The sequence below is a fragment of the Diaporthe amygdali genome, assembly GCF_026229845.1.
Source record: "Diaporthe amygdali strain CAA958 chromosome Unknown NODE_14_length_1008325_cov_65_372321, whole genome shotgun sequence".
NCBI lineage: Eukaryota > Fungi > Ascomycota > Sordariomycetes > Diaporthales > Diaporthaceae > Diaporthe > Diaporthe amygdali.
The window spans coordinates 255,745-281,845 of NW_026517034.1; the positions used below are offsets into that span (position 1 = coordinate 255,745).

Sequence of the window (26,101 nt, forward strand, 5' to 3'; positions counted from 1 at the left end):
TACCTTTCACCGAATAAATGGGCAAAGAAATTCAGAGTGCGGAAACACGCGAGACGTGGCGGTCAGACTCGTCACGCACAGTCGCCGTCGAAGATGTTCCTGTCACCTCAGTCGTGGAGCCCAAGAAACCGTGGTGGCTTCCAATCAAGGAGCCTGGGTCAGCGGCGCAGATTGTCATCTCAGCAGTGATAGCTATCGCAATCGGCCTCGCGGTGACGAGCACTGTCGACTCTGTGCCCGTCGCCTGTAGCACGATCCTTGAAATCCCAGGAACGACATGGCTCAGAGCGTTGAGGGCCACCGGTGAGCAGAGATCTCTTGCAAACTTGGTTCTGATATCACATGAGCTGACACTCGTGATGTAGTGCTCCCTCTCATTATCACGTCCCTCATTCTCGCAGTTCAGTCCCTGCGCGACCTTGGAACCGGCAATGGCGCGCGCATCGCAAAGTGGACACTGGGATACTACCTCATCACCACCATCATCGCCATCGTTTTTTCTGTTGTAACTGTCGCCGTTGGATGGTCCCGCCTTATGGTGCCAGTCGAAGGTGAAGACAGGGAACAAATTGACCCCGAACGAGAAGAAGTCGCGCCTCATGACGTTGTGGTGGACTTGTTCGAGTCGTTGATCCCGCAGAACATCGTCAGTGCCTTGGCCGAGGATACCCTGCTGAGCGTGATGGTCGTTAGCATCATCGTGGGCTACCTTCTCAAGCCAGCCAGCCCTATTCTGAGAGTTGTGAAGGAGATCGAAGAGATGGTAATCAAAATCATCATTTTCCTCATCAAACTCGCGCCGATCGGAGTCTTTTTCCTCATCCTGCCCAACATGTTCAGGCTGGACATCTCAGAGATCGGGCAGAATCTTGGCGTGTTGATTGGAGCGGCGCTGTCGGGGATGTTTGTCCATGTGTTCGTCACCCTGTCAATCATCTTTGCGGTGTTGGTGAAGGAGAACCCGTATACGTTCTTCATACGCATCTCACCGGCCTGGATGACTGCTTGGGGTTCTGCGAGCTCGGCTGCTACGCTGCCGGTTACTATGCGCACGACCTTGGCACAAGGGGTCCCGATGGTTGTAACGAAGTTCGCTGTACCAGTTGGGTGTCTTGTGAACATGGATGGGTGAGTCACTTCCGTATACTGTGGGAGCTCCAGAGGCTAATCATCCAAAAGCACCGCGATTTATTTCCCCGTTGTAGTGACATTCATGGCTGCTACACAGTCAATTACTATCGGGCCGGCGCAGTACGTGATAATAACACTGCTATCTACGCTCGCAACAATCGGAGCCTCGCCAATTCCGAGCTCTTCACTCGTCCTTACCGTCATGATCTGTGAGGCTGTGAACGTACCCATTACGGGGATGTATGCCGTCGTTGTGGCGATTGACTGGTTCCTAGACCGCTTCAGGACAGCAGTGAATGTTAGTGGGGATTGCTATGCAGCTAAAGTAGTTGCCAAAATGACCGGCATCAAGGATAGTGATGACGAATATGACGAGGAAATAGTTGAAGGCGTCCCGGTGAGAAGAGATTCTAACGAGCAAGCATGATGTTCTGCCAGCGAGTACGCCAATATCTTGGCTAGGGGCTTTGGAGATGTCGATGCTGCAATGATATGAGATAAATGCATGTGACCTTTATATTTACTTCAGATAGTACAAGATCATGATATTCTCCAGAGCACTACGCCGATCTTTTCTTAGCATCAAACATCACAGATGAATTTTAAAGGCATACGCTTGGTAGACCATGGTCATGATTTGCTGCATACTGAGATGCGGCTTGAGAGCTGCCCTTAAAATTCGAAGGTCACGAGCATGAGTACTAAGTCAATGTGAATTACATGATTATCACTAAGCTTTGAGGCTGATCCTCCGCAGGAACAATACAGAACTATCATTTAGCACATCGGATAGTTCCGAATTTGGTTCTCGGATTTTCCGTGTTGCAGCACACCAGCCTGGTTAAAGAGTGTCAGGTGTTGCATTCTCCAACAGTGGCGATGGAACGTGGAACCGGAACGAGCCAGCCCCATGAAAAGGACGAGCTCGATTTTGCGAAGGAAAGATGGTGCTAAATTGTATTAATGAGTGGGGTTTGCCGGTGATTGCTTTCGACCCTGGATATTCACACTCACATTCGGCTTTTTGTGGGGAGTACAGAATACCTGCCAGACTTTTTCTCAAGAAACACGTGCAATCGAATCAGAACCCCGTGGCTTTTCATGGCGAAGACATCCGCAGAGACCTCTCACTTGGAGAGGACGATATCGCAGCCGTTGAACGGAGCCCAAAGCTCGGAAGATGAACCAACCAGCATTTATCGAGTTGGGTGGCGGACCCTGATGGCCATTGTAGCTTTATCCATGGCAAATGCGTGTGCGGCCATTGCTAATACGGTCTGTCGATTCAATGTGTTGCGTGATACATCGCTTGTGTGATATTCGGTATTCGCTAACAGACTTTGCTAACCGATAGACAAATACAATAATCCGTTTTCAGGTGATGAGCCTCGGCGATGCCAAGAATGCCTCTTGGATAGCGAATGCGAACTTCTTGATGACTCTGGCGTTTGGACCTGTCCTCGGATCTCTCAGTGACCGCTTTGGCAAGAGGTGGTTTATTATTGTCGCCACCGTGTTTGGGGTCGTAGGATCATGTATCTCGGGATCTGCACAGAAGACCACGGTCGTCATCGGGGGTAATATCCTCACAGGTCTTGCCAATGCCGGATGTGTAAGAAGACGCTCTTCAAGAATTCCCTGCAAAGTCTCTAAGGCTGACCCACGTTAAACATTCTGACTTGTAGATCATGGGTACGCCCTCTGCCCAAGAGGTTACACCGAATAGACTGAGGCCTTGGACCATGGGGTTTGGGCAATGCCTGGCCAGCATAGCTGTAATCGGTGGCACTATTGGTGCTGGTGCTTTTGTCAAATTTCATACCTGGCGATGGTCATACTACCTCAACGCAATTTTCTACGGTACTACCTTTGTGTTGGTGAGTATCTTTTATCACCCACCCCCTCCAGGTTTGCGTCGTCACGGGGCTCGACTACAAAGTCTAGTCCTAAAAATCGACTATGTTGGCATCCTCATCTTCACCGGATCCCTCGCATCGATCATCATTGGTGTAACCTGGGGCGGAACTACATATGCTTGGGACTCGCCTCAGTGCCTCGCCACGCTGATCATCGGTTGCATTGGGCTCGGCTTGTTTGGTATTTGGGAGGGGTTTGTCGTTAGTGAGGGTATCTTGGACCATCGGCTATTCCAGTCGCGCAACTTTCCTATCCTGATCTTTGTGTGCGTGATCGACGGCATGCTCCTCCTTGGCGTCAATGTCTTGTTTTCACAAGAGATTCCGACCCTGTTTACCGTTGATCCAGTCCAGATCAGTGTGATCTTGACACCTTATCTGGCGACCTCGGCTTTTGGCTGCATTCCTGCTGGAGCACTGATGGCCCGCACCAAATCATACAGAGTCATGCTCGTGGCGGCCTTGCTGTGGTGTGCCTTGTTTACCGGTAAGCCTCTCAGAGTGGTGGTACTGGAGCATTCGCAGCCGCTGACGAAGTCGACGCCAGGTCTGATGGCCATGCTGAACCCATCGCGCCAAGGCTGGGCGTATGCGTTCTCAGCCATGTTCGGAATTGGCACAGCTGTGACGACAGTCATTCCTATCGTTGCACTCGCACTTTCCGTACCGTCTTTCCTCCTTGGCACAGCAGGGACTTTCAGTGTCTCGTGCCGTGCGCTGGGTGGAATCATTGGCATCACTATTTTCACGGCAATCTATAACAATAAGATGGCTGTACGTTTGCCGGCCGACGTGGGCGCTGTACTTGGCCGGGCTGGACAATCGGCGCTCTTACCAGACACATTGGGTGCTCTGCAACTTGGAGACCCCAGCGCGTTACAGCATGTTGCTGGCTTGCCAGCATCGCTGATACCCAGCATACTTGACGCTCAGACAGATGCAAATGTGTACAGTTGGAAGTATGTGTGGATTGCTATCACCGCGATAGTCACTGCCAATGCAATAGCTGCCTGTTTTCTGGAAAGCGTGGCAGGGAGGATGAACAACCATATCGAGTCGGCTTTAGAAGAGTCCGAGGCTAGAGAGAAGCAAAAGGGAGCAGTGCTTTGAATGATACTTCATTCGAACCTTCGACAGAACAAGTTCGGTTTTCGTTGGAAGGAGACACGGCTTCAGCTTTGAGGTTATTCCACATGGATTGCACGGATTGTGACATCGTATTTTACTTGCATTGAATTTGCCTCACTTTCACTAAAATACGAAGAAATGAAATAGTTTAAAAAATCATGCCTTTTTGCCTACTGCTTGCGCCTGCTCTTCAACATCTCTCGTGCAGTCGACAAATCTCCCCTTCAGGGAAGCTCCCTTGCCCGAGCACAGCCATACACATGTCCACGCCGGCAGTTCACCTTCGTAATGTGGTCGTCGCTTGCTAATTTCCGCCATATGCTCTATCACATAGGGTGCTTCTCTCTTTGTCTTCTCTGGATACGCAGTTTGGTGCAGGTCCGTCTCTATTTCACCAGGGTGTATGCTGAACACCGATATCCCGTTACTGTGCTCGTCCATCCTGGACAGCTGATCCAACTCGACTTGCAGAGTCCCGGCAAACTTCGTGATCCCAGTCTTGGCACAGTTGTATGCTGTCGTCCACGGGAGATTGAGGTCCGGTGCTGCAGCGCGACTACTCGTATAGATGATAGTGCCTGAGTTGCGCTCCCTCATTTCCGGCAACGCTAGCCTTGTGAGTTCTACCGGTGCCCGCAAGTTGAGTTCCATGATGTCCCACCACTCGACCGGGTCTGTGAGATGAAAAGGCTGGAAGATGTTTGATCCAGCATTGCAAATCAGAATGTCAACGGGACCTAGCTGTGATCGAAATTCGAGCAGAAGACGTTGTTGGTCATTGCGGTCAAGTATATCGGCGACGATACCCACAACCTTTCCAGTTCCTTCCCGTTTCTCGCTGCCATCTATCGACTGTATTCCGGCCACAGTTGTCTCGACCTGGCTTGCAGTCCGTCCGGTCACACATACATTGGCGCCTGCATGTGCCAATGCAATCGCGATGTGGCGACCGATGCCCCGACCAGACCCAGTGACAAGTGCGTTCTGGCCCTGAAGCGACCCTTTCAGACCCTTAGGGTCAATGGCCGCGTAAATGCCAGTCCTCAAAGTGTATGGCGAAGGCGGCGGTGCCATAATGGCGTTGTAGTTGTTCCAAGTAACCAAGGTTTTCAACTGGAAGGGACCAGTGCGTGAGCGCAGATTGTACGACCAGTCCTAACAAATGAGTCGCCAAAATTCACGAAGCGCATTTGTGTTGAAACCTTTCCATGGATTCCAGAGCCCGCAGAAAGACTCACCAAATCAGCTAGGTTATTGCTTTACGGTCTGATCGTCCGAGCGCCATCAATGAGTCGTTCCATGGCGTATTCGGAGTATCCGCGCGCGGGGATGTGCGCAGCCGGAATTTCCGTCAAGCACGCGCTACTTCGGCTTCAGCGGATTGCGACACCTCAAACTTGACACCATATGGTGCAAGGTGGCTTGGATTTGGCATCAATTGCAATCCTACTTCTATTTCCTACGACAGTCCAACATCTGGGTGCAGCAGCGAAGCATAAAAAATGACATTTGAGATCTACATCCCTGAGAACTTGAAGTTCTCCGATTATATTGCCGTACTACAAACGGCGAGGACGTGGGCAGATGGTTATGATAGAAAGGTCAGCGATTTTCGGCTAGTCCTCACCTCTTCCCACAAGGCAGGTAGACTGACGTAAGAATCAGGACATCGACAGACTCTCTGCTTCGCTGGCTAGTTCAGTCGTTGTTGACTATTCGCACATCGTTCCACATTGGGGAGAAAAGACTTACACAGGCCTTGGTTTCGCCCAGGAGTGGTTGTCACCTGAGCACCTCGGACTGAAACCTCTGGCAACACAGCATCTCCTTGGGCTGCCTTATTTCAAGCTCGTGGCAGACGAGGAGATCGTGGTAGAATGGCAGCAATTGGTGTCTCATGGTCGACGAGAAGGTGACGTGACCCATGCGGTGCAGGAGGGAGTCTCGGAAACTAGCGATCACCGGAGCTACGTAGAGCATCGCTTCATCAAGGTCGATGGCAAGTGGAAGATTGCGAAGATCACCCCTAAATTGATTTACAACACGGGAAACTTCATGCGGATTCGTCGGCCGGAGGGGGAAGAGTGAAATCAAGCACTTTCCAGCCAATATATGTAGCAAATTATAGAGCCTCGCACGGTCTAAGGTCAAGCCAGTGCGGGAGCGGAAAGAACAATTTCAGATAAGCGTGCGGAGAGTTTCCTTGCGCGGGTCTTCCGGCCCTTGCTCTCTTGTTGCAGCCATCACTCTGCCACGCGTCGCCACACTACTCTGCCAGAGAATTAACCACGGAGATGCGTTGGTCTCGACCACACAAAGTTGAGGAAGTGCCCTATGACAATTCCTCATGTTCCATTGCACAGGTTGCATGCCTAAGCATCCTGGATCGGATGCAGTATTGCTAATAGTCTTGTCTAGACTGCCTATTCTGACGTTGTCACCTGCAACCAGGTCGTATTCCTATGGCCACCATGATCTTTGCCGCGTGTGGAGTGCAGGATAGCTATGAAAGGCGACATATAAATGACACATGCTCTTGAAAGGATTACTGATGGGCTCTGTAGAATTTCAAAACGAGGGTCAACCTTTGCTGCCAACATGAAGACCACATTGATTGCTTCTTTTCTCGTGACCAATGTTTACGCATTAGTCTCTCTCCCGAATTTGACTTCATACCCGGCCAGCGTTGGACATGCCGTGGCGAACTTGGATGAAACCCTCAAGTTCTACCATGATCTCGTTGGCCTCGTCGTTCTCCATCAAGACGAGGGGCCCGTCAACGACCCAGCATATGGGGAACTTACAAATACGAGCAGCGCGACCTACAAGACTGCTATTGTTGCCATTCCCAACCAGCGCTGGACCCTGAACCTGGTCGAGTACATTGGTCTTCCCAGAGAGCAGGTCAAGCAGCGCGAACAGGACCCGGGAGATCCAGGTCTCACACTCACGGTCAAGAACTCATCTGCAATTAACAAAGCTTTGCGTGCTGCCAATGTCACGACCATACTCGGCGAGCCGGCCCCAGAGGGCGGGGCGGAGGGGACCACCTCGACCGTCTGGGTGTATGATCCCGACGGCTACATGGTAGAGCTCGTCCAGCGCAGCGGGCCCTCCGATTTCTTTACCGTGTCCCCGCCCAATATTACCGACGGCCCCGGGATGGAATTTGTTATCCGCGGCCAGCTCGACCTCACCTTGTCCAACGTCACTCAGGCGATCACCTTCTACAGGGATATCTTGAGACAGAACATCAGTCGTGGCTTTGAGCCACTAATTGGGCCAGGATATGATTCGCTTGGCTTTGTCGGGACTATCTTCAACCTGAGTACCGACACGCAATGGGCTGCCGTCACTGGAAATTGCGACCCTGACACTCGATGCGAGTACTACAAATACGACGCTCCAGACAGGGTGTCTATTATATATCCAGCAAATTACCCTGGCATTGGGATCACGACGTACAATGTCAAGGGGCTGGACGGTGTTATACAGAAGGTTCAGGCTGCCGGCCTAACCATCGTTACCCAAGGAGGAGTACCTGTGAGAGTGAATGGTAGGCGAAGTATTGTAGTCCGTGACCCATCGGGGTATCTCGTACGTCTGGAAGAGGAGTTTTGAACATCTGTATGGTAATGTGAGAGGCCGAGTGTAGGATGGATGTGTTTCAGCTTTAATACGAGAAATGCACTAATTCCCACAAAAATGTTTATCCACCATCGTCAGAGGCGATTACTTCTCTTCGGAAATTGTCTAAAACTCTATTCCACGAGATTCAAAGAACGCCTTCGAAATAAGATGAAAGCTTGCGGTCTTCTATACGCGAGAGATCCGGGTGTTCACACGCCTCCAGGAGCCGTGATGACTTAGAAGAAACCAGATTATGAAAACAAGTAACGTCGCCGGTACTGTGAAGACCCAGTATATCCAGAATGTGGGTTGTATGATACGTCCTGCTGGCTGGTCCCACTGCAGTGATGGCATCGCAAAGAGCGCAGCAAAAAACGTCGCCGGCAGGAAAGCCATCGTCACGACCGCGATCGTCTTCATGGATGACCCATCGCGTTTTGCCGCATCAGCGAGCTCGATGCTCGCTCTAGCATCTTCATGGGTGAGCATGGTAGAGAGCTGCGTGTTTCATTTAGATAAAGGGCAAAGGGTTGATGACTGATATGTTATATCCTTACCATGCTAACCTGGCTCTTGACTCTCTCATGTAGATATTGAATGGATGTCTTGCGCCACGCCAAATGCCTCTCCAACGTCTGCGTTGCCGCTCTGAGACTCTCCGTGTTGTCTTTCCTCAAGGCTCCGGTCATTGGGTCTTTCGTCATTTCTGGTCGAGTGAGCTCTTCTCTAAGAAGAGTGAGCAAACCCGTTGCAATGTCTATGTGTCTGAAATGGTTCGCTAAATCGACGAGCAAGGATGACATCTCCTTCGACCACTTCGTGATGTCGTCGATACCACTGACTTGGACGCCGGATTTACGCCAGTTGCCATGGTCAGTGTTGGCTTCCATCTGCCTGACTGTTGAGAGCCCGCGTTGAGAAGCTCGGTCCAGCCATTTCACAATTTGCAGTGCAACTGTAAAGGGGACGAGACTCGGCTTTTCCAGATAAGCCACAGATTCATGCAACATATTGCCTAACTCGTCTTCGGTCATGTCAAGAGCTTTTCGTTCTCTGCCCGGTGTTCTGTTAAACAGTATGATGCGAGTAGATTTGAGCTCCGTATTTGACTTCGAGGTCGTACAGCACCAAACCGCTGTATAGAAGCTGGTCGCGATATAGTGGGTGGTTTGGCCATTTCCTGTTGTCCAGTGGTTGTAACCCATGTAGCCGTTCGAGAGAAAATAGAGAGCAAATGGATCTAACTCAAAGAGATCAAACAGCTTGAGGAGATTTGGCTCTGAAATCAGCAGACATCTCTCCCAAATGCGCTCAATTCGCGGGATGACAATCAGGCTCAGATCTGCCAACGCTGCAACAGCACCTGACGGAGATCCCTGGTATTTTCCTGCTGCGAAGTCGAGCAGCTCAGTTTCAGTCATTTGTTGAGACTGGAACTCAGATTTACCCTCGGAGAACTTGGTGATCTTGACAGTCTCGTATGGGAACCCCGCATGCTGCTGATTAAATTGTTGGATGGAGAGAGTTCCGTGGGCCAATTGTCCGAGAGCATACATCTTGAGAAGCGTTAGCAACGACTGCGACGATGATAGCAAACCGAGTCATCCAAGTGTTAAGAATTTGCAGTATACTAGATGTCGAACACTGTTGTGAATACGGGAGCTGAAAACGAGGTCGTACAAGAGAGCCTCGCAAGAGACGGCGCATCATGCCTCTGATTGGAGGGTGCTACAGTGGCGCTGCGTTCTCGATTCGGACAGGCGCTATGCGGCTCACGAATGACTTCTGGGGTGTTTAAATGTGCGTCTCTTGCTTACGCGAGAAAGGAGCGCAACTGAAATTCTAGGCAGAACTTGATCAAAGTGTATTGAAGTTTCTGTAGCCTATCTGACAACTATATAATGTGCTCTTCATACACGAGCAAAACATTTACAGCCTTCCCTAAATCACGAGCGATATGAACAAGCGCCGAAGCTAATCGTAGGAATCAAAGTAGTGGCCGTGACCAACGCAGCAAACTTTCTGAAACATGGGCGCATTTTTTGGGTTGAAACTCTTTCAGAGCGTTGTATCGATTTAAATTTGCTCGGGGATGAGGTTGTGAACCATAGGAAAATCAACTCCCATCCGAATTCGTCCTTGAGCAAAAGATCAAGCAAGATTCTCTTTGCGTATCAGTATCTCGGCCAGTTCGCTACCGATATTCGACATGAGATTCAATCTTTGATACGAACGTGGAGACAAAACTAATTTGTTTTTGTCTCGTGGCCAATGGTCTATGCACTGGTTTCTCACCGAGAAGGATTCTAGTTGAATTGACTCGTTCTTGAGACGTCAAGTTGCCATCCAAAGTGCTCGTCAAAGGTTGTAGTATAACGGACGGAGTAACAGACTTTGGAAACCCAAGGAGTTTCAATTTGTGTGTTGAAATTCGATGAAATGACTATGTTCACGGAAAGTACTGATAGTTGGATGGTCGATCGAAACCACTCCAACCTCAAATCCTCCCCCTCGGGCTTCATGATTGCCCCCCCCCCCCAACTGATCACCCACTAGGCTCGCTAAAAGACTGTGAGAATGCCGCTGGAGTTCCAAAGTTCGGACCGCCGTTGCTATTCGCACTCAGAGGCTGGACCATTGTATATCTCGTGTTATCACACGCGCCGGCCGAGTTGCTAGTCGCGTGGTACACAAGCCACGTCTGCTGCGTATCGGGGCTCTGGAAGAAGCCATTGCTCGCGGGGCCGTAGTTTCCGTTGGCGCTGGAGAACACACAGCCGTTGTTCTTGCTCCACGCGCTGGCGAGGTACGGCGCCGTTGAGCCGTCCCAGGTGAGCAGGCCGATGCAGTAGTTGGGCGTCCAGCAATACGACGCGGCGTAGGCAATGTGCGTCTTGCCGTTGAAGTACAGCGCAGCGGGGGCCTCGTTGACCGGGGTGCCGTTCTTCTCGAAGGAGAGCGTCGGTTGGGAAATGACGTAGATGGAGCCTGTGAGCGAGGTGTAGCTTGACGAGAGCTTCTGGATACAGATGGACTGGTATGTCACGCCGTGGAAGCACGAGAACATAAGCCACTCGCCATAGTCGTTGAAGCGCAGGACGGAGCCATCGATGGACCACTCTGTTGTCAGCTGTCCGGCGTAGGTGTAGGAGTCCCAAGGTGTGGCGCCGCCTGTTCTAATATTTAGCTTTGGATGATCATGGAATTAAATAGTATGCGTAAAGAGAGTAGTGGAAATACCCTTGAGTACGTGAAGCCTCTGCCCGTCGAGGTTCTCACTGGTGCCTGCCGTATAATAGATATACCAAGCTCCACCTAGGTAGTGAACCTCAGGAGCCCACACATTGCAGCAACGCGATGTCGTGGTAGTGGAGTATACAACCTTCTTGGTTGCCGTTTTGAGGCCATCTATGCTTGTTGCTCGAGAGATCTCGACATCGGTCCAAGTCGTTGTGAGTAGGTAGTAATACCCTCCCGTATAGACTAGGAAGGGATCCGAGCCGCCGGGGTTGCGAATAGGATTGGTATAGGCATCGGACAAACCGATTAGGCAAATAAAAGCACTCAAGAGAGCCGTGAAGCTCTGTAGGAAATACATCACGAACTATTCTCTTGACAACCAAACCTGATAGCCCATTTGCCACCACTGAGCTTGCATCACGCCGTCCAGTTTATTTATATGACCGAAGCGGAAATTGTCAACACTGCCAAGCCGGCAAAGGGAAAAGTCAAATCCAGTGGAGGGCTGAGAACTGCACAAAAGATGAGAGCCCATTCGAGCGCATCAAAGATGGGTCTTTCACGGAGGGATGAGACCAGTTGACGGGCTCGTGGGGACCCCACAGCTGCTTGCTAGTGCGTCCGATGCACAAGCTTCCGGGGTGTTATCTGGGGTAAGACCAAGCTTTTGGAACATGATTTGTGGAATTCATCTGTCATGTCCAGAATGGGCAACACGGGGTATTACGGACCTTTGTCCGTGTTTTCTTGGTGGATGTTATCTTTCCTTCCTTTTCACTCTCCTAACATTAGCAAAGGCCAAGCCAGAAGATAATATCGCTCCTGTAACCTTGGCTATACAATAATTACGCAGGCGTAGTGGCGGTTACTTGAAAACGTTATTGATTGGCCCCTGTCATTCCGCGCCCGGTTTCTCGGGTCGCAGATACTTGGTTTGCGCTCTAATCAGCGTCCTGGACCTCAAACTTGACCAGCAACGAGGACTTCGTTTCCCGTCCCTTCAAGTCCAACATGCGGATAAAGTTCCAGCCCTCTGTCGCATACATAATCCGCACAGTAGTAAGCGCAAGGATAGGGTTGACGGAAAACGTGTCATCGCTCTTGACCAGAACCCTAAGGAAAGCCAGCTCACTGTCCTCATACTCCCATTCGAGCGTCTCATCCCAGACAGGGTCCGTTGGCGGCGGGTTCTCCCCACGATGCAGAAAGCCAAGCTTGTGCTGTTTATATGACCCAGTCCTCTGCTTGTTCGAAGTCGGGTCGTCCTTCTTGGCATCGGAGGGATGCATAAGCGATGCGGTCACATACGGCTTGATTTCGTCCGCTTCCCGGCCCTTTGGAAGTGGGAGATCCGTGGCTCCGGCGACGTGGACACGTAGACGCTTCTTCCGCCCAGTCGTCACGCTTCCATCTCCGCCACTTCGTAGCGATGCAGGCTTGAGGACGTATCCGTCTGTGCCTGAAAATAGCGCCTCATTGAGCTGCATACTGATGCCGAAAGTCTGCCAGTTGAGAGCGCAGATCTGTGCCCCAAGTCCCCAGAATGGCACCGGCTTTAGGTTCTTGGACGAGATACGTGTTCCCTTGGGAAACACTCGCATCAAATGGTGCGCGTTGTGCTTTGCAATATTCTGGTTGAATTCGGGCATGAGGCCCAGTAATCCAGTTTCGGAGACATTGATGAGGTGGTGGTGAGGGCCGTTAGTCATCTGCGGCTGCTCGAACCACGAGTTGTCGACGGGTTTGACCGACTGGGCGTAGACACCGAGTTCAGCGAGTGCGGGTATGATGACACCTGCGCCGGTGGTTTTCTTCTTCTCCTTGTACTTCTTGCGGGCCTCCTTACTCTCGTCATCGGATGACTCATCGCTGGTGCTGGATTCCGAATCCTTCTCCCCTTGCAGATGGAACTCGACGATAACGACAATCTTGGAGCCGAGGTCCTCCAGCGTGACGTGGTCGCCACCCTCTTGCTCCTGGTGGCCCTTCTCTCGAATGGCCTTGCTCAGCAGGCGGTGTCCCCAGATCTCTTTCATGATATCCACCAAGCGCTGCTGACCATGAGCGTCGCAGTGATTTTCAAGAGATATCATGATTGGAGCTGCCCGATAACCCTGTTGGTTGACAGCCTCCTTCGCCTCTTGGTCGACCACATCGCGAATGGTCTCGCAGACCTGGCGGAAGGGAATGTGGGACACCAAAGTGTATCCGTGGGTAACCTTTGGCTCGTCCTTATCTTCCTCACCGTCCCAAGCATCGATTTCGACGCACCTAGCACCAGCTTTCAGGGCGGTCTCGTAGGCCGACGCCGAGGATGTGCCGAAGAGCTGGTGTGCCAAGAGATACGTGTTGTGGCTTGAGCTGATAAAGTACTCGGGTAACGGGTACGACCTGTCAGTGACATGTGGTGGAACGTTGATATGTGGCTTCTTGACCAAAGCGTGCAGAGCCGCACTTGGTACCTCGTCGGTGTCATCACGAAGGTCGTGTTTAGTGAGCGCGCCCTGGTCGACCAAGAAGGCTTTCAAAGCATTGCTCACGCGCAGTTGGTGCTGGGTGACGTCGGTCTGCCGAGCACTATGGCCACCACCAGCGATTGTGGTGTTGTCGACCTCCTCGCCGTTCTCGTCATCCTCCGGAGATGTGCCTTTCCTGGAGAAGGGGTTGAGGTTGGACAATGTCGAGGTCAAAGCTTCAGCCATGGCTGACGATTAATATGAGGCCGAGATTGGTATTGAGCTGACGAGTAGTTGTCTCTTTCTGGTGGCGAGACGAGAAATGAAGAGTCCCAGGTTGTTTTGACTACAAAGGAGCGGAACACTCCGTCTTTTGGGCCAGTGAGGATCAGTCGGCGACGTTTGAACTCGGGTACGAGTTGCCGTCCAGCCCTAGCTGAGACGCTCACATACGCGCGCAAGAGTTGGCATGTGGTGTGGTGGAGAGAGAGGGGTCGAGCACAGCCGAGCCCCTGGGTGGGCCACTAACCAATTGTGAGCTATAGCAGGGAGTAAATATGGGGTCTTGGGATTACCTCATCCTCACCGCTACCACCCTCTCTCACTCACAGCCCACTGCACGTCTCAAGCTTGTACTGTGACCAGATCGTCAGCTTTCAACAGGTATCCACTATTGCAAACAGGTTGTTGGGCTTTTGCTCCTGTTGTCAAGAGCGATCGCTTCACAGATGTGTATTATACACAGTCTAGGCAAATATGAAAGCCGCATCTGTGCTGGAAAATAATAAATTCCTAAGTTCTGACAGATTGAAAACAAGGTTTTGGTGCTCCTAATTGGGCGTATTTTCACCGTCCTCGATCAAAGTCGACGTTTTCCCAACATCGACGATTTACAGGCAAGAACAGCATGCCTCATACCGGTTTAAATATAATCGTAGTTTCATTATATATATACAAACACCCTTAAAGCACTCATAGTGACGTTGGCAATCTATGTCAACATCATGCGTGTGGACTCACATCAGCAAGCTGACTGGTGGCCACGTGGTTTACGCAGAATAGTTGGTCCAAATCTGATATCAGCACATTATACGGATCGTGTTGAAAGATGATATGCATGACAGGTGTCGCTGAGAGGGCATAGGAGACATTAATATCGCGAATCCTCAATGACGGTCCCATACACGAAGTCCTCGCGTGACGACTGGTGGGTGAATTGATCAAAGCCCTCACTGTAGCTCAACGCAAGACAGCCCCTCGCCGCTCAGGCGTAAGACGATCTGCTTGCTTGATTTGGGCCTCACCGATAGACCAAAAAGAGCTTTTGCAGAAGGTAGGCAGAATTGTTGCCTAGTCCTGTGTCGAGTATCAAGTTGGGCAGATTTTAACAATTAAGGTGAGCACTATTGTGCACCTTATTATTACAGAACAAGAAATCTGACAATGGTTCAGCTCAATTGACAGCTCATGCTCAAAACTTAAACAATGACCCCCTCGTCCACTTCCTGGCCTTGGCCCTGGTACCTCCATCTGCTAACATATGCATTCGCAGTGTGATTTTCAGCAGCACCATGAGTTGTCGCGTAGGCTCCTACAAGAGTGCCCGTGAAACCGCCACTCACCAGGCTGACCTCCGCGAATCCGACAACTTGGGTGTCCACAGATGCAATCCCACTCTCTACAACACTTCCCGCTGAGAAGGTATAGTGAGTTGTGTTCGTGGCCTGAATCACCAAGCGAATTCTTCCAACCGGGTCTCGAAGAGCGGCGGTGACAATTTGTGGTGCTGTTGCTTTGGCATTTGAGCTGAAAGCCTTCAGCTCAACCAAGTAATCCCCTTCCGTGGCCAACACAATCCCGAGATCAACGTGCCTTGCTTCATCGAGGTACACCGTAACGCCCGCCTCATCACCAAGCGATCTCGGCTCAAACTCGATATCCACGCTAAACGTGAATAAGGTGTCAACTTGCCTCCTCCCCACGAACGTAGTCCCCTCTGTCAGATTTCCGCCTCCCTTGGACGACAAGTTCCTCTCGCTGGCCACCAACTGCAGCTCGCCATCTCTTCTCGGAGGACTCACCACATACGCTGCCTCATCCGGCAGTCTGACGTGTACGAAGTGCTTCGGAAGCTGTGTTCCGTCCTCGAAGTCCACAACATCAGGCACATCGTGCCACGCCCCTTCCCCGGGGACGTCCATCCTAGCGGCAACTGGCAACGGCGCCTGCATGACACCCTGCACACCATTGCCCTCAACCCGCACCCATCCATCGATATCCCACCGGACGGGGAAAAGGACCGTCTCCCTCCCCATCGGCACAGTATTGACCCCTGTTGTCCCCGCCCTCTGCGCCAGTGCGACGCCCCACCACTGTCCAGAGCCGTCCTCGAACAGGTCAGCGTGCCCGACACTCTGGATGAAACTGGTGTTGCTGGCGGCGTGGATGATCGGGTTGTCGGGGAAACTCTCGTAGGGGCCAGTGACTGAGCTGGAACGTGCGATTGAGCCGCGGTGATTCTCGGCGGTGCCACCCTCCGCGATGAGGATATAGTAGAAGCCGGTGGAGGGGTTATGATACAGGTGCGGGCCTTCAGGGGTTCCAACCCCTGTGCCATTGTATCTGTGTATAAGACATCAGTAGAGGGAAAATGAATAGCAAGGGCAGGTCAGCACGCACGGGTAGGTCGTGGACCCAAGATATTCGCCGATGAGCGGATCAAAGGGCGCGAGGGCTATGGTAGTGCCGGTGGAGGTTGCCTGCGCGGCAATGAGGTAGGTGGTGCCATCAACGTCCCAGAAGAGAGAGGGGTCGTAGCCGACGAAATCAAAGTGCGTTGGATCGCTCCAGGAGGAAGAGTTAAAAGGGTCCGTGGATGTGAAAATTACATTGTCCATCTTGAAGTCCACATACGAGCCGATGGAGACCCATGTGGAGATCAGGTAGAAGGTCCCATTATGGAAACGGAGGGTTGGCGCGAAGATTCCATCCTGACCCGTAGGCGTAGAGATGAAATCAGGTAATTGAGAACCGCGGTTGAGGGCGTTGCTGGCCAGCTTCCAGTGCACGAGGTCTTTACTGGCGTGGATAGGAATTCCTGGAAATACGCTGAAGCTAGAGGTTGCACAGAAGAAAGTCTGGTCGAATTCTTCCACGTAGATGCAACTGGGATCTGGGTGGAAACCAGGCAGGACAGGGTTATGGTATCGAGCTGCTCGCGCGCCTTGACTGGTGCATGCCAGTAGAAATGGCACTGCTGTGGGCAGTTTCATCGTAAAGATCTAAGGGACAGTGAAACAGATTTTTCTCTAACTTAGCAGTTCAATAAACCAGACTGCTTTCTTATGTTGATGCGATCGCTTTTCCCTTCTCCCTATTTCTAAATCTTGATCAGGCTTCTTTTTGTTAGCCCCCCTTTTTCGTACTTGCTACTATTTTTCGTATACTCATGACAAAGGGTATCTTGGCATTGGCTACTGTTTATGACCAAAGAGCAATGCTAAACGAAATCAGATAGACCAATAGCATCTTCAGTCAGGACAGATGGCCTGCTCCAATCTTATCACAAGGAAAGGTGCGCTTGTGATATTCACTCTGGGTTCCGCAGTCCCCTGTATAGACAGAACTCGCTGTTCCTCAAAGCTATACACCCCATTCAGGCTCGATAAGACTCAGGCATCACGCCCTGTCCACCAACGATTACTTCGGAACTGCTTTTGATGATCAACCCTCTCTTTGCCAAATCACATTGCAGTGAGGAAGTGGGCGTGGAACCTCACAATATGGACAGTCAAGACGAAGCGAAACCTCTTGTGCTTGGTCCAACTTGGTTGGCTCCGAACTTTGAATGGCATCTTTTTTTTCCCTTCACCTTTTTTTCTTTTCCAATTCGTTGCTCCTTTCTCTGAAAATGGATGCTTTCTAGACTAAGACGTAGACCTGTGTGAAATAGGTCTAGTCAAATATGTCAGGCAGATTTTACATCTCCGGCTTCAATTTCAACATGAAAGCCACATGTGCCTAACGAACGCTTAGGGGCAGCGTCGTGAACTACGGTATCCCATGATTAGAGGAGCAGTGTGATTGATTTCAACGTGGCATTCAAAAGTACAAGAAGTTCTCCTTCTACAATGCAATTCAATCCACTACTCAAGTCCATAAACGTACATGCATTCTCACGAAGCAAACCGATCCATTTGGCGGCATTAGAAGACATGAAATACGTCGATTTCGACATCCACATGACCACATCCTACTCGAGCAATATGAAGGTTCTGGGCTTGATGCTGTCGCTTAGAATTAATTCTGGAATGGCCAAGGTCCTCGGGTCTTAAAATTTGGCCGAGTGGTCTAGCAAACTGGTGCTTATCTAGTTGGGACTCTGGACTCTTGAGGGACACATTTGCCGTTATTCAGGACCGTGCAACAATAATGTTCACATGACTTGGCTCCCTAGGCAGTCGGAAGTCGGAAGCCTCATGGCTATCCGCAAATCTCAGCTCTTCTGGTCCTCACGCGTCACCAATTCAAGTCTAGCTCTCCTTCGCACACTGCACACGGGCATATTTCCGTTTACTCCACTGCGTCATGTACCCAACCTTCAATCTGTTATTGTAAGCTTTTCTAATTGCTGAGCTATGAATGGCTGGCTGGCGTCTTTCCGCGCCGCAACACGAAGCTTTATTGGCGTTAGCCCCGGATGTGAGACTAGCCGCGCGGAGATCGTCATTCCAGTCACCAGCGAGATGGGTCAACTGACGGGTAAGCCATACCATTCAAGTATTAGCCTTGATGTTTATTCTTGCTGCCAGGGGGACAATGAGTTAGCTTGCTGTCTGTCAACTACGAGCAAGCCTCATGTGGAGATGAGTGCCATTCCAAGTTCTCGATCAGGAATGACGCCGTGACCAACGCGCAGTTAGGAGAGAACAACGAAGGAATCACGTCCCGGATATCGTTAGTTCCGGTGGCGAGCAAAGGAATTGAGTGCTTCCGGGTCTTCGAACACTGCCGAAAGACGACTCGCAGTCATCAATTACAGATCAAAAGGGGTTGGCATGGTGGGCTAGAAGCAGCCTCGAGAGAAATTGCATGGATAACTTCACCAGGTTGTGATATCTGTGTTAAAGGCAGTATGCTGGTGTACTTAAAAGGGGCGTTGACGATTTAAAATCCAATCGAGCTCTTCGTTCACGACCTCCTTCCTAAGAAAATTGTTATACCACTTCTGTGCCTAATTCATCGTCATTATGCAAGTTAAAAGAGCCATCGTAGCCTTGACGGCTACCTCTGTGGTGTCTGCCCAGAGGCCAACAGACACGTCCATTTGCGACTACTATACGACAGCTCTTCTGAAAGAAAACACCGCCGCCAATCAATTGACGGTTTTGACACTCCTTGTCAACACTGTTGTTATAGGAAACTGTTAGTGGCAATCCGTGGTCAAGTAGGAAGCTGGACGTGACTGACACCGACTTCACAGACACCACCCCGAACGTCGGCGTTGTGGTTCCTGGTATCCTCGCTCCTGGAACGTTCGACGGAAAAGATGTCAACCTCATGCCATACTTCGACGGTTCGCTCGCCTCCTCCAACCGTGGCGGGTCCTCAGGGGTAGCCATCAACAACCTTGACGGTGGCGGAGCGGAGCCTCTCAAGCAGAATAAGCCCGCAAACTCCAACACTTCAAACCAGTACTTCCTGCTCACGCACTTGTACGCATTCTTTGGCTCTCTTCTTGGCTGCACGACCTACGGAATGTCCGGCTTCCCTGCGTACGACGGATTCCCATCCCAGTATCAGGTACACAAGTTCATGGACCTTGACCACAACGAGGTCTCCTACTTCATCCAGCAGGTCGGTCTCGCTGCTGCATCGTTCGGCGTTGCCAAGGACGATATCACTGCCGTTGCTGGGTCGCTCGACAAGTTGTTCAACTACAAGTGCCTGCCTCCAGCCACCGCTATCAAGGCTCAAGGCCCGCAGTTGCAATCCATCTGCACTGAAGAGACTGTGAGTTGCTTCCCGAAATTCAGCTGTGTCCAGCTGGTTCTTCGAACTTGATGCGTCCGAATTGCGAGGAACTTAGTAATTCAACCCCGGATCTAGAAGCTTGAAAACTAACTCCAGAGTCTGTAGTGCCCATTGGCGGACGGAGCCGTCTGTGACCAGTACGAGCCTGCTGTCGAGCCTATGAACGCAACGAGCACGGCCTCTCCTTCAGCGGGAGGCTCGAATGCGACCGCGACCGCGACCGGCGGGGCGGGTACAACGAGTGGTTCAAGTGCAACTGGTGGTGCAGGCAGCACAGGAGCCTCAGGCACAGCTGGTACCACTGCTACATCAACTCCCGTTCAGGTCGCTGGAGCCAGCATGGGTGCGACCATCAACAGCCTTGTTGGAATCGTTGCTATTGCCTTTGCATCGTTGATGTTGTAGGCTGAAGCATGCACTTCCTGCCTGGGAACAATGCGCATCAAGTTTTCAGAGTGACGGGTGGAATTGTTTTATTCTCTAATACCTTGGATCATACAACTTCTAACCTTTGGCTGTATAAATTTGCAATGAAAAGGTCACCTGTTGTCACACTAGGGTCTATATTTAGATGAACGAGAAGTCATTCGCCAACGACGATGGCTGAAGTTATTGAAGATGCTGTGAACTATTACTACCATTCATCATTTTATCTTACTCAAATTTTCTATTACTCAGGGCCACTAATATATACCTATTGCGCCCATACTGAGCCTATGTTCTTGGTTGTTGAGCATGCATGCACCATTTGATGTGATGCGGACGAGTTTAGCCAGGTTTTCCAAGAACGGATTGGAAGTCGATGGTACTATTCCACCATTTCATCAAGATGTGAGAGACAATATTTGTCAACGACCTGAGATGGGTTCGGGAACATGTCTGCCAAACATCAATCATTTAACACCTAGGTCGAACCTACTTATGACTGGTTGCTAGCAGTTAAGAGATCGAATTTGTTCTCCGGGACGTACAACTGTTCGTGAGGTGGTGGGTTGCTCGCCTCAGTGGGAGAGGTATTCCCACAGACGTGGTTTGGTTTTCCTCTGTACTGATCGCTGCAGATCATCCAAAGTATTAGTCTAGTAGGTGAACCAACCAAACCCTATTGCGATGTGAATGCAGATTGGGCGTGGTTGGAAACTGGTTCGGTGGATGGGTAAATCCGGGCCTTTCACAGCAATACCACATCTATAGTCCCGCAAATTTCGGCCGTTTCAACGATTTCACAGGTCTGGTGGTCTAGTGGTATGATTCGCGCTTAGGGAACACCCTACAGCTTCATTGCGCGAGGTCCCGGGTTCAATCCCCGGCCAGACCCTGATGAGATTCATCCATCCTTGTTTGGATGTGTTTTTTTCTTTTTCTTTGGCCAATTATAAGAAACGGAGTGCTCGATTGGTTTTCCCCTTCAACGGTGATACCCTCCTTCCAATTATTGACTTGCTCTGTCGAGTCAACGCTGAAAACGATCCGCCTCATCCTCAAGTCTTGGTGTACGCCTTATAATCTCAAGTTGGCCTCAGATGATCATCGCGTATGTTGTAATGAGCTTCCCAACCACGCGCTGTTTTGAGCACATTGTCTCCACGTGCTTCCTGATTTTTGTTGGTATTAACTGTGAATTGCCATTATTATTATCAGATCTGACGTTGAGTGGTTGTTGTCGAGAAATAGTAAACCTCACAGCAGAGATATATGCTCCTATGAACTGGCTCGTTGACTGGGCGCATATTTTGTGGGGACCCTCGCTACATTTGTGTCACCTGTGTAAATTTCAAAAGAATCTAGCATGAGACTTTCAGCTACAGACAAGATTAAAGGCCTTTCTACTTATATTTATTATCTTAATCGCCATACGAAGCCGGGGAAAGGAGATGGCTTGTCCTGAGACTATTATGGGAGTGACAACTCGACGGCTGTCAAATTCTAGTAATCTACGGACCTTGGGAATTATAACGGACCCATACCAAGACGACATTACTGGTTGGAGTATGTAGAAGTTACTATGCTCTATTTTCCCTATCATTGTCTGCTTCTGACTGACGGAGACATCATCTCAGTAGCTCACAGGTGTGGACGCGCGAGGAGAAGTGGTCACGGGCAACACACAATTTCAAAGAATCAAGTATTGAATCCGTTCATCCTGCCTTGTGACTTGAGAAATGTATGCACATAGCGGATCCGGTATCGCTGAGCTCGGCCCAGTAAATACCGGGTCGTCGTCCCCGCTCGGGAGCTCTAAGAGGGGGCCGTTTAGTCGGGTCACACTCGCCCTTGACCTGGAAACATAAGAGTCCAACCTAACACGTCAGTCATCAGCGATTCTCGACCACCGGAAGCAAAACATAACTTGTGGTTTTCCCTGAAGACTACAAATCCTTTCGGTTCTCCTATTTGCGATAAAGCTCCACTCACTTGATACTACTGGCCAGGATGGCTGCAGCAGCTCCAATCACTCCTCCGACATCCTACCCCTTCACTGTATCTGGGAAAACTGCAATTGTCACTGGTGCAGGGTCTGGTGGGCAATAATCCTTTCTTATTTGTTGAACAATATATCTGCTGATCTGTCGTTGCTAACTAAACGCGATGACGCTCAGGAATCAATCTCTCTTTTGCAGCACTTCTCCTGTCTCGAAACTGCAATGTCGTCTTAGCTGACCTGGCCCTTCGGCCAGAAGCTGAGACTCTCATTGGCAAATATAGCAATGCTACAAGCGGCCCCCGCGCCGTGTTTGTCAAGACTGACGTTACTTCTTGGCCGGCCCTGTCAAACATGTTCAGCGTCGCGCTTGCGGAGTTCGGGGATGTTGACATCGTCTGCCCGGGTGCAGGCGTCTATGAGCCACATTGGTCCAACTTCTGGCATCCACCAGGCTCTTCCGAGAGCAAGGATGCCATTGACGGAGAGCCTGGCCACTATGCTCTACTAGATATCAACCTGAGCCATCCAATCCGCGTTACCCAGCTCGCATTGTCTCACTGGTTGCATCCGTCACCAGGGAGAGCCGTCGTCTCGCCGTCGAATCAGAAGAGGATTATACACATTTCCTCTGTGGCTAGTTACATGGCAAATCTCAACTGTCCGATCTATGGAGCGTCCAAATTCGCCATCACGGGATTTGTTCGAAGTCTTGCGCCTTTAGATGAGAAGCATGGCATACGCGTGAACGCCGTCGCTCCTGGAGTGGTACGCACGCCACTATGGCTAGAGCATCCCGAGAAAATGACCTATCTCGATACAGATGATGGGTGGGTTACTCCTGACGAGGTTGCTGTCGCTATGTTGCAGTGCGTGGAGAATAGCGACCTGGTCGGAGGGACGATCTTCGAGGTTGGGAAGAACAATACTCGCTCTGTGCCAAGTTTTAATGATCCAGGACCAGACAGAGACCCAAAGAAGGGCTTGGTCGTGAGAAATTCGAAAAACGGCAACGATATGGTATGGACATGGCTTCAGGACAAAAACATTTGGGGCCCGCATTAGAGCATTTAGCTGCCTTCCGCCTATCTGATTTCTAGGATCACTCCAACCTGTCTGTTCCTCAGGTAGCTAAATACAAGAGGGTTGTTACATTTGAGTCATCACGCCTCGTTGTTGGAAAATATGGCTTGCCAAGGTTGTCTCAAAGTCAAGGTCCGTTCTTTGCCTCAGGACTTCCTGGGAAAAGTCCATGCAATGAGGGAGAGCTGCATGCTGCGATCATCGCCCGTGCGGCTCTCTGACTGGCTGAAGCATTGATGATGAAATCTCAGTATAGGCTCTGAAATATTACAGATCAATGTAGAGGCCAATGAATCTCGCCGTGACATACATTGCTTTGACAAAACACGTCCGGAATCGCCTCCTCCGTCTCTTAAAATTCAAGCTGGACCCAATTCTATTGACATTCGCATCCTAGAATATTTACATGAACACACAACTGTGATCTATCCCGAGGATTCAAATCCCATGCTGTCCGGTATTCACAGACTCCCCTTCCTTCAACCCAAGCACGGGTATAGCGGGCCATCCACATCTCTGATGGATGGTGCAGTTATTACTCACCGCGGAAACTTCCACTGGGCCAAAATAGCGTGATAAAAAAGGCAAAACTCCAAATACAATGTGGATTCGCCCGTGAGTATCGATTCACTGGCACTTAGCGAACCTCGTCTCCACAATTGCATCCCAATCGTCGGGCACTAGATTGAAAGGGCCCAGGGCTCAGCCCTATGATAAGTGATAGACCCTCCTGCGGGTACCCTTCCCGAGCTTGAAATGCATGCTCACACCGGATTAAAGCCGAACACTCGGTGTGGCCGGGTTTCTCGGATCGACAAGCCTCACTTATGCAGGTAGCCTTTGCGCATATAAGCGCTGAGGGTGAGCAAACTGACAGGGGACAGAGTTTGTACAGACAATGCATTACCCAGCCCATGTCCACCGTCCACTCGGCCAAAGCTAATGCAGCTGGAAACCGGGGGATCATCGAGGAGAACATTCGATATACAAGTGTGGGGGATCATCGCAGGATTAAGCGAAATGAACAAAAGTGAAGGAGGCTGGTTTAACTTCCATGGAAATTTCTGCGTCATGTCTGGATGTTACTAGAGGTATTTCCCAGGCCTATCACCTCCTCGCTTGCGACTTCTCCTGGCAGAAGTGTCTGTTGGTTCAACTGCAAAAAACCTTTCAAGGGCCGCAGTGCCGGCGCGCCCACTTCCGTTAACCCGGATTCACTGCACACACTCGCCATAAATGGCACATTCTCCGGATGAGTCTTTGGTGAAGGATAGCGGTTTTCCGTTTTGTGATAGGTCCCAGCATGTCGGTACCTGTACCGTGGGCCACAAGAGGCTAGAGGTAGGAGACTCTTGTCCATACAAAAGACAGCTTAAGTAGACCACACAGATGCTTCTGGCGATTTCCCACAACACCACATCACTTGTTTTATCTATCTGCATTTTGACATGCCTATGTCTTCCGGAAAGTTTATGAAAGGAGCTTTCTCTCCCCTCAATATCATCTATCTATTCTCCGAGCGAAAATGGCTCTGGTACTCATTTCTATGTGGTAAGTAATTGGTCCAACGCTTGAATAGTACTTTCTCTGCACACTTCCTGGCTACAGCTTTCGCAGGGCCTGGGGTCGCTACGAATCCGTCATCGAGGCTGGCTACGAGAAGTATTATAAACCCTTGCCTCTGCCAGACAATCCTCAATACAATTCTCAAGATGTCAGCATTGTGGTTGCTACAATAGATACTCCAGAGACTTTGTCTGAGGCTCTCTGTCAGTGGCGAGACAACGACCCATATGAGATCATAGTTGTCACAATCGAGCGTGATCTTCTCCATGTTCAGAATCTCGTGGCACAAGTTCCAATGGCTGGTGAGATCACTCGAATTATCACTTGCAATACCGCAAACAAAAGAGAACAACTTGCGAGAGGGATCAGAATGGCAACAGGGAATGTCATCGCCCTCGTTGACGATGATGTTTTTTGGCCTAGCACTAAAGTTCTGCCGTATCTACTGGCCGGTCTGGAGGACCCGGAGGTGGGAGCAACTCAAGGCAAGCAAAGGTAAGCGCAAGAAAATACTTGGCTGGCTGATTAGGTCATTTACATTAATTTCAATTTACTTAGCGCCTACATTCCAGAATATAGACGAAAGGGCAGCGAAATTACTCCCTGGGAGGTGGCTGCCATTCGTTGCTTGGAGGTCCAGAATCGAGTGCAAGCAGTGCGATTCGCAGCGGATGAAGGCTGTTTCTGCCTTATAGGCCGAACGATGTTGTTGCGCTCACACATTCTTAAAGATGAGAAGTTCCTCTGCGCAATGTGCAATGACTACTGGGCAGGCAACAAACTCAGCACAGGGGATGATTGCTTTATCTCTCGCTGGCTGATGGACAAGGGCTGGAAGTTTTGTATTCAAAATGCTGCGGAGGCAGAGATTCTGACTTTGATTCCCACTGACAGCAAATTGTTGTTGCAGAATTTGCGTTGGAAGAGAAGCTCATTCCAGTCTTGTTTGACGATCTTGTTCGATTCGCCTGGTTTCTGGCGGTTTGTTCGGTAAGTATGGTTGCGGCCTTTCCTCGTGACTCGTTTAATTGTTCAATGATGAGATGGACAGATGTCTAGACTGATTGCGTCTTACATTCCACTTTCTAGAACATACCCTTACACAGGCCGAAAGCTTGTTGAGCGCCTCTTGAACCCTATCATCACCTGGATTCACATTTGGGCGTGGGTTGAAACCTTCCAGACCTCTCCCATCATGGGCAGCATTGTATTGCTCTGGTACGTTTGGGGATGGGTCAAAGGGTATGGGGCCTTTGTCCAAAGGTTTCCCTTCTGTGGAAGGAAGATATGGGCTGCGCTTCTCTTCGACCACTGCTACCCTATTTTCGACATATATGGTTGGTGGACGCTGAACACTGAGAGGTGGCTGACCCGACAAGGCTCTGATTGATGCGAATCATAACGAGTTACAAGGACGTATGATATCATACTTCGTCCAAGCTAATGAGTGTTTATTTGGGACACTTCCATTGCGTCTGAACTGCGCTACTCGGACA

General features: G+C 50.4%; 12 protein-coding genes across 12 annotated transcripts; 7 read left to right on the forward strand and 5 right to left on the reverse strand.

Moving 5' to 3' along the window:
* Positions 1–17: 17 nt before the first annotated feature.
* On the forward strand, positions 18–1,558 carry J7T55_003376 (excitatory amino acid transporter 2; the record flags this gene model as incomplete). Its single annotated transcript, XM_053143395.1, has 3 exons — positions 18–303; positions 366–1,128; positions 1,180–1,558. 3 exons carry the CDS (start codon positions 18–20, stop codon positions 1,556–1,558), a joined length of 1,428 nt encoding a protein of 475 aa, XP_052993628.1.
* Positions 1,559–2,232: 674 nt separating this feature from the next.
* J7T55_003377 (uncharacterized protein) lies at positions 2,233–4,157 on the forward strand (the record flags this gene model as incomplete). Its single annotated transcript, XM_053143396.1, has 4 exons — positions 2,233–2,406; positions 2,486–2,743; positions 2,817–2,991; positions 3,076–4,157. 4 exons carry the CDS (start codon positions 2,233–2,235, stop codon positions 4,155–4,157), a joined length of 1,689 nt encoding a protein of 562 aa, XP_052993629.1.
* Positions 4,158–4,331: 174 nt separating this feature from the next.
* On the reverse strand, positions 4,332–5,249 carry J7T55_003378 (uncharacterized protein; the record flags this gene model as incomplete). The annotated part of the gene is made up of 1 exon (XM_053143397.1): positions 4,332–5,249. The coding sequence occupies one exon, from the start codon at positions 5,247–5,249 to the stop codon at positions 4,332–4,334; it is 918 nt and encodes a 305-aa protein (XP_052993630.1).
* A 428-nt stretch (positions 5,250–5,677) lies between these two features.
* On the forward strand, positions 5,678–6,263 carry J7T55_003379 (scytalone dehydratase; the record flags this gene model as incomplete). Its single annotated transcript, XM_053143398.1, has 2 exons — positions 5,678–5,776; positions 5,841–6,263. The coding sequence occupies 2 exons, from the start codon at positions 5,678–5,680 to the stop codon at positions 6,261–6,263; spliced, it is 522 nt and encodes a 173-aa protein (XP_052993631.1).
* A 510-nt stretch (positions 6,264–6,773) lies between these two features.
* J7T55_003380 (uncharacterized protein) lies at positions 6,774–7,796 on the forward strand (the record flags this gene model as incomplete). Its single annotated transcript, XM_053143399.1, has 1 exon — positions 6,774–7,796. The coding sequence occupies one exon, from the start codon at positions 6,774–6,776 to the stop codon at positions 7,794–7,796; it is 1,023 nt and encodes a 340-aa protein (XP_052993632.1).
* A 195-nt stretch (positions 7,797–7,991) lies between these two features.
* J7T55_003381 (uncharacterized protein) lies at positions 7,992–9,361 on the reverse strand (the record flags this gene model as incomplete). Its single annotated transcript, XM_053143400.1, has 2 exons — positions 7,992–8,303; positions 8,363–9,361. 2 exons carry the CDS (start codon positions 9,359–9,361, stop codon positions 7,992–7,994), a joined length of 1,311 nt encoding a protein of 436 aa, XP_052993633.1.
* A 989-nt stretch (positions 9,362–10,350) lies between these two features.
* On the reverse strand, positions 10,351–11,403 carry J7T55_003382 (glycosyl family; the record flags this gene model as incomplete). The annotated part of the gene is made up of 2 exons (XM_053143401.1): positions 10,351–10,976; positions 11,046–11,403. 2 exons carry the CDS (start codon positions 11,401–11,403, stop codon positions 10,351–10,353), a joined length of 984 nt encoding a protein of 327 aa, XP_052993634.1.
* A 583-nt stretch (positions 11,404–11,986) lies between these two features.
* Positions 11,987–14,620, reverse strand: J7T55_003383 (1-phosphatidylinositol-bisphosphate phosphodiesterase delta-3; the record flags this gene model as incomplete). The annotated part of the gene is made up of 4 exons (XM_053143402.1): positions 11,987–13,749; positions 13,955–14,040; positions 14,111–14,136; positions 14,522–14,620. 4 exons carry the CDS (start codon positions 14,618–14,620, stop codon positions 11,987–11,989), a joined length of 1,974 nt encoding a protein of 657 aa, XP_052993635.1.
* A 359-nt stretch (positions 14,621–14,979) lies between these two features.
* On the reverse strand, positions 14,980–16,773 carry J7T55_003384 (Glycoside hydrolase family 43; the record flags this gene model as incomplete). Its single annotated transcript, XM_053143404.1, has 2 exons — positions 14,980–16,123; positions 16,181–16,773. 2 exons carry the CDS (start codon positions 16,771–16,773, stop codon positions 14,980–14,982), a joined length of 1,737 nt encoding a protein of 578 aa, XP_052993636.1.
* A 942-nt stretch (positions 16,774–17,715) lies between these two features.
* Positions 17,716–19,939, forward strand: J7T55_003385 (uncharacterized protein; the record flags this gene model as incomplete). The annotated part of the gene is made up of 7 exons (XM_053143405.1): positions 17,716–17,789; positions 17,958–18,114; positions 18,243–18,262; positions 18,329–18,457; positions 18,765–18,925; positions 18,984–19,513; positions 19,640–19,939. 7 exons carry the CDS (start codon positions 17,716–17,718, stop codon positions 19,937–19,939), a joined length of 1,371 nt encoding a protein of 456 aa, XP_052993637.1.
* A 2,028-nt stretch (positions 19,940–21,967) lies between these two features.
* On the forward strand, positions 21,968–23,021 carry J7T55_003386 (uncharacterized protein; the record flags this gene model as incomplete). Its single annotated transcript, XM_053143406.1, has 2 exons — positions 21,968–22,055; positions 22,135–23,021. The coding sequence occupies 2 exons, from the start codon at positions 21,968–21,970 to the stop codon at positions 23,019–23,021; spliced, it is 975 nt and encodes a 324-aa protein (XP_052993638.1).
* Positions 23,022–24,564: 1,543 nt separating this feature from the next.
* J7T55_003387 (glycosyltransferase family 2) lies at positions 24,565–25,995 on the forward strand (the record flags this gene model as incomplete). Its single annotated transcript, XM_053143407.1, has 4 exons — positions 24,565–24,590; positions 24,657–25,100; positions 25,500–25,595; positions 25,695–25,995. The coding sequence occupies 4 exons, from the start codon at positions 24,565–24,567 to the stop codon at positions 25,993–25,995; spliced, it is 867 nt and encodes a 288-aa protein (XP_052993639.1).
* Positions 25,996–26,101: the final 106 nt, after the last annotated feature.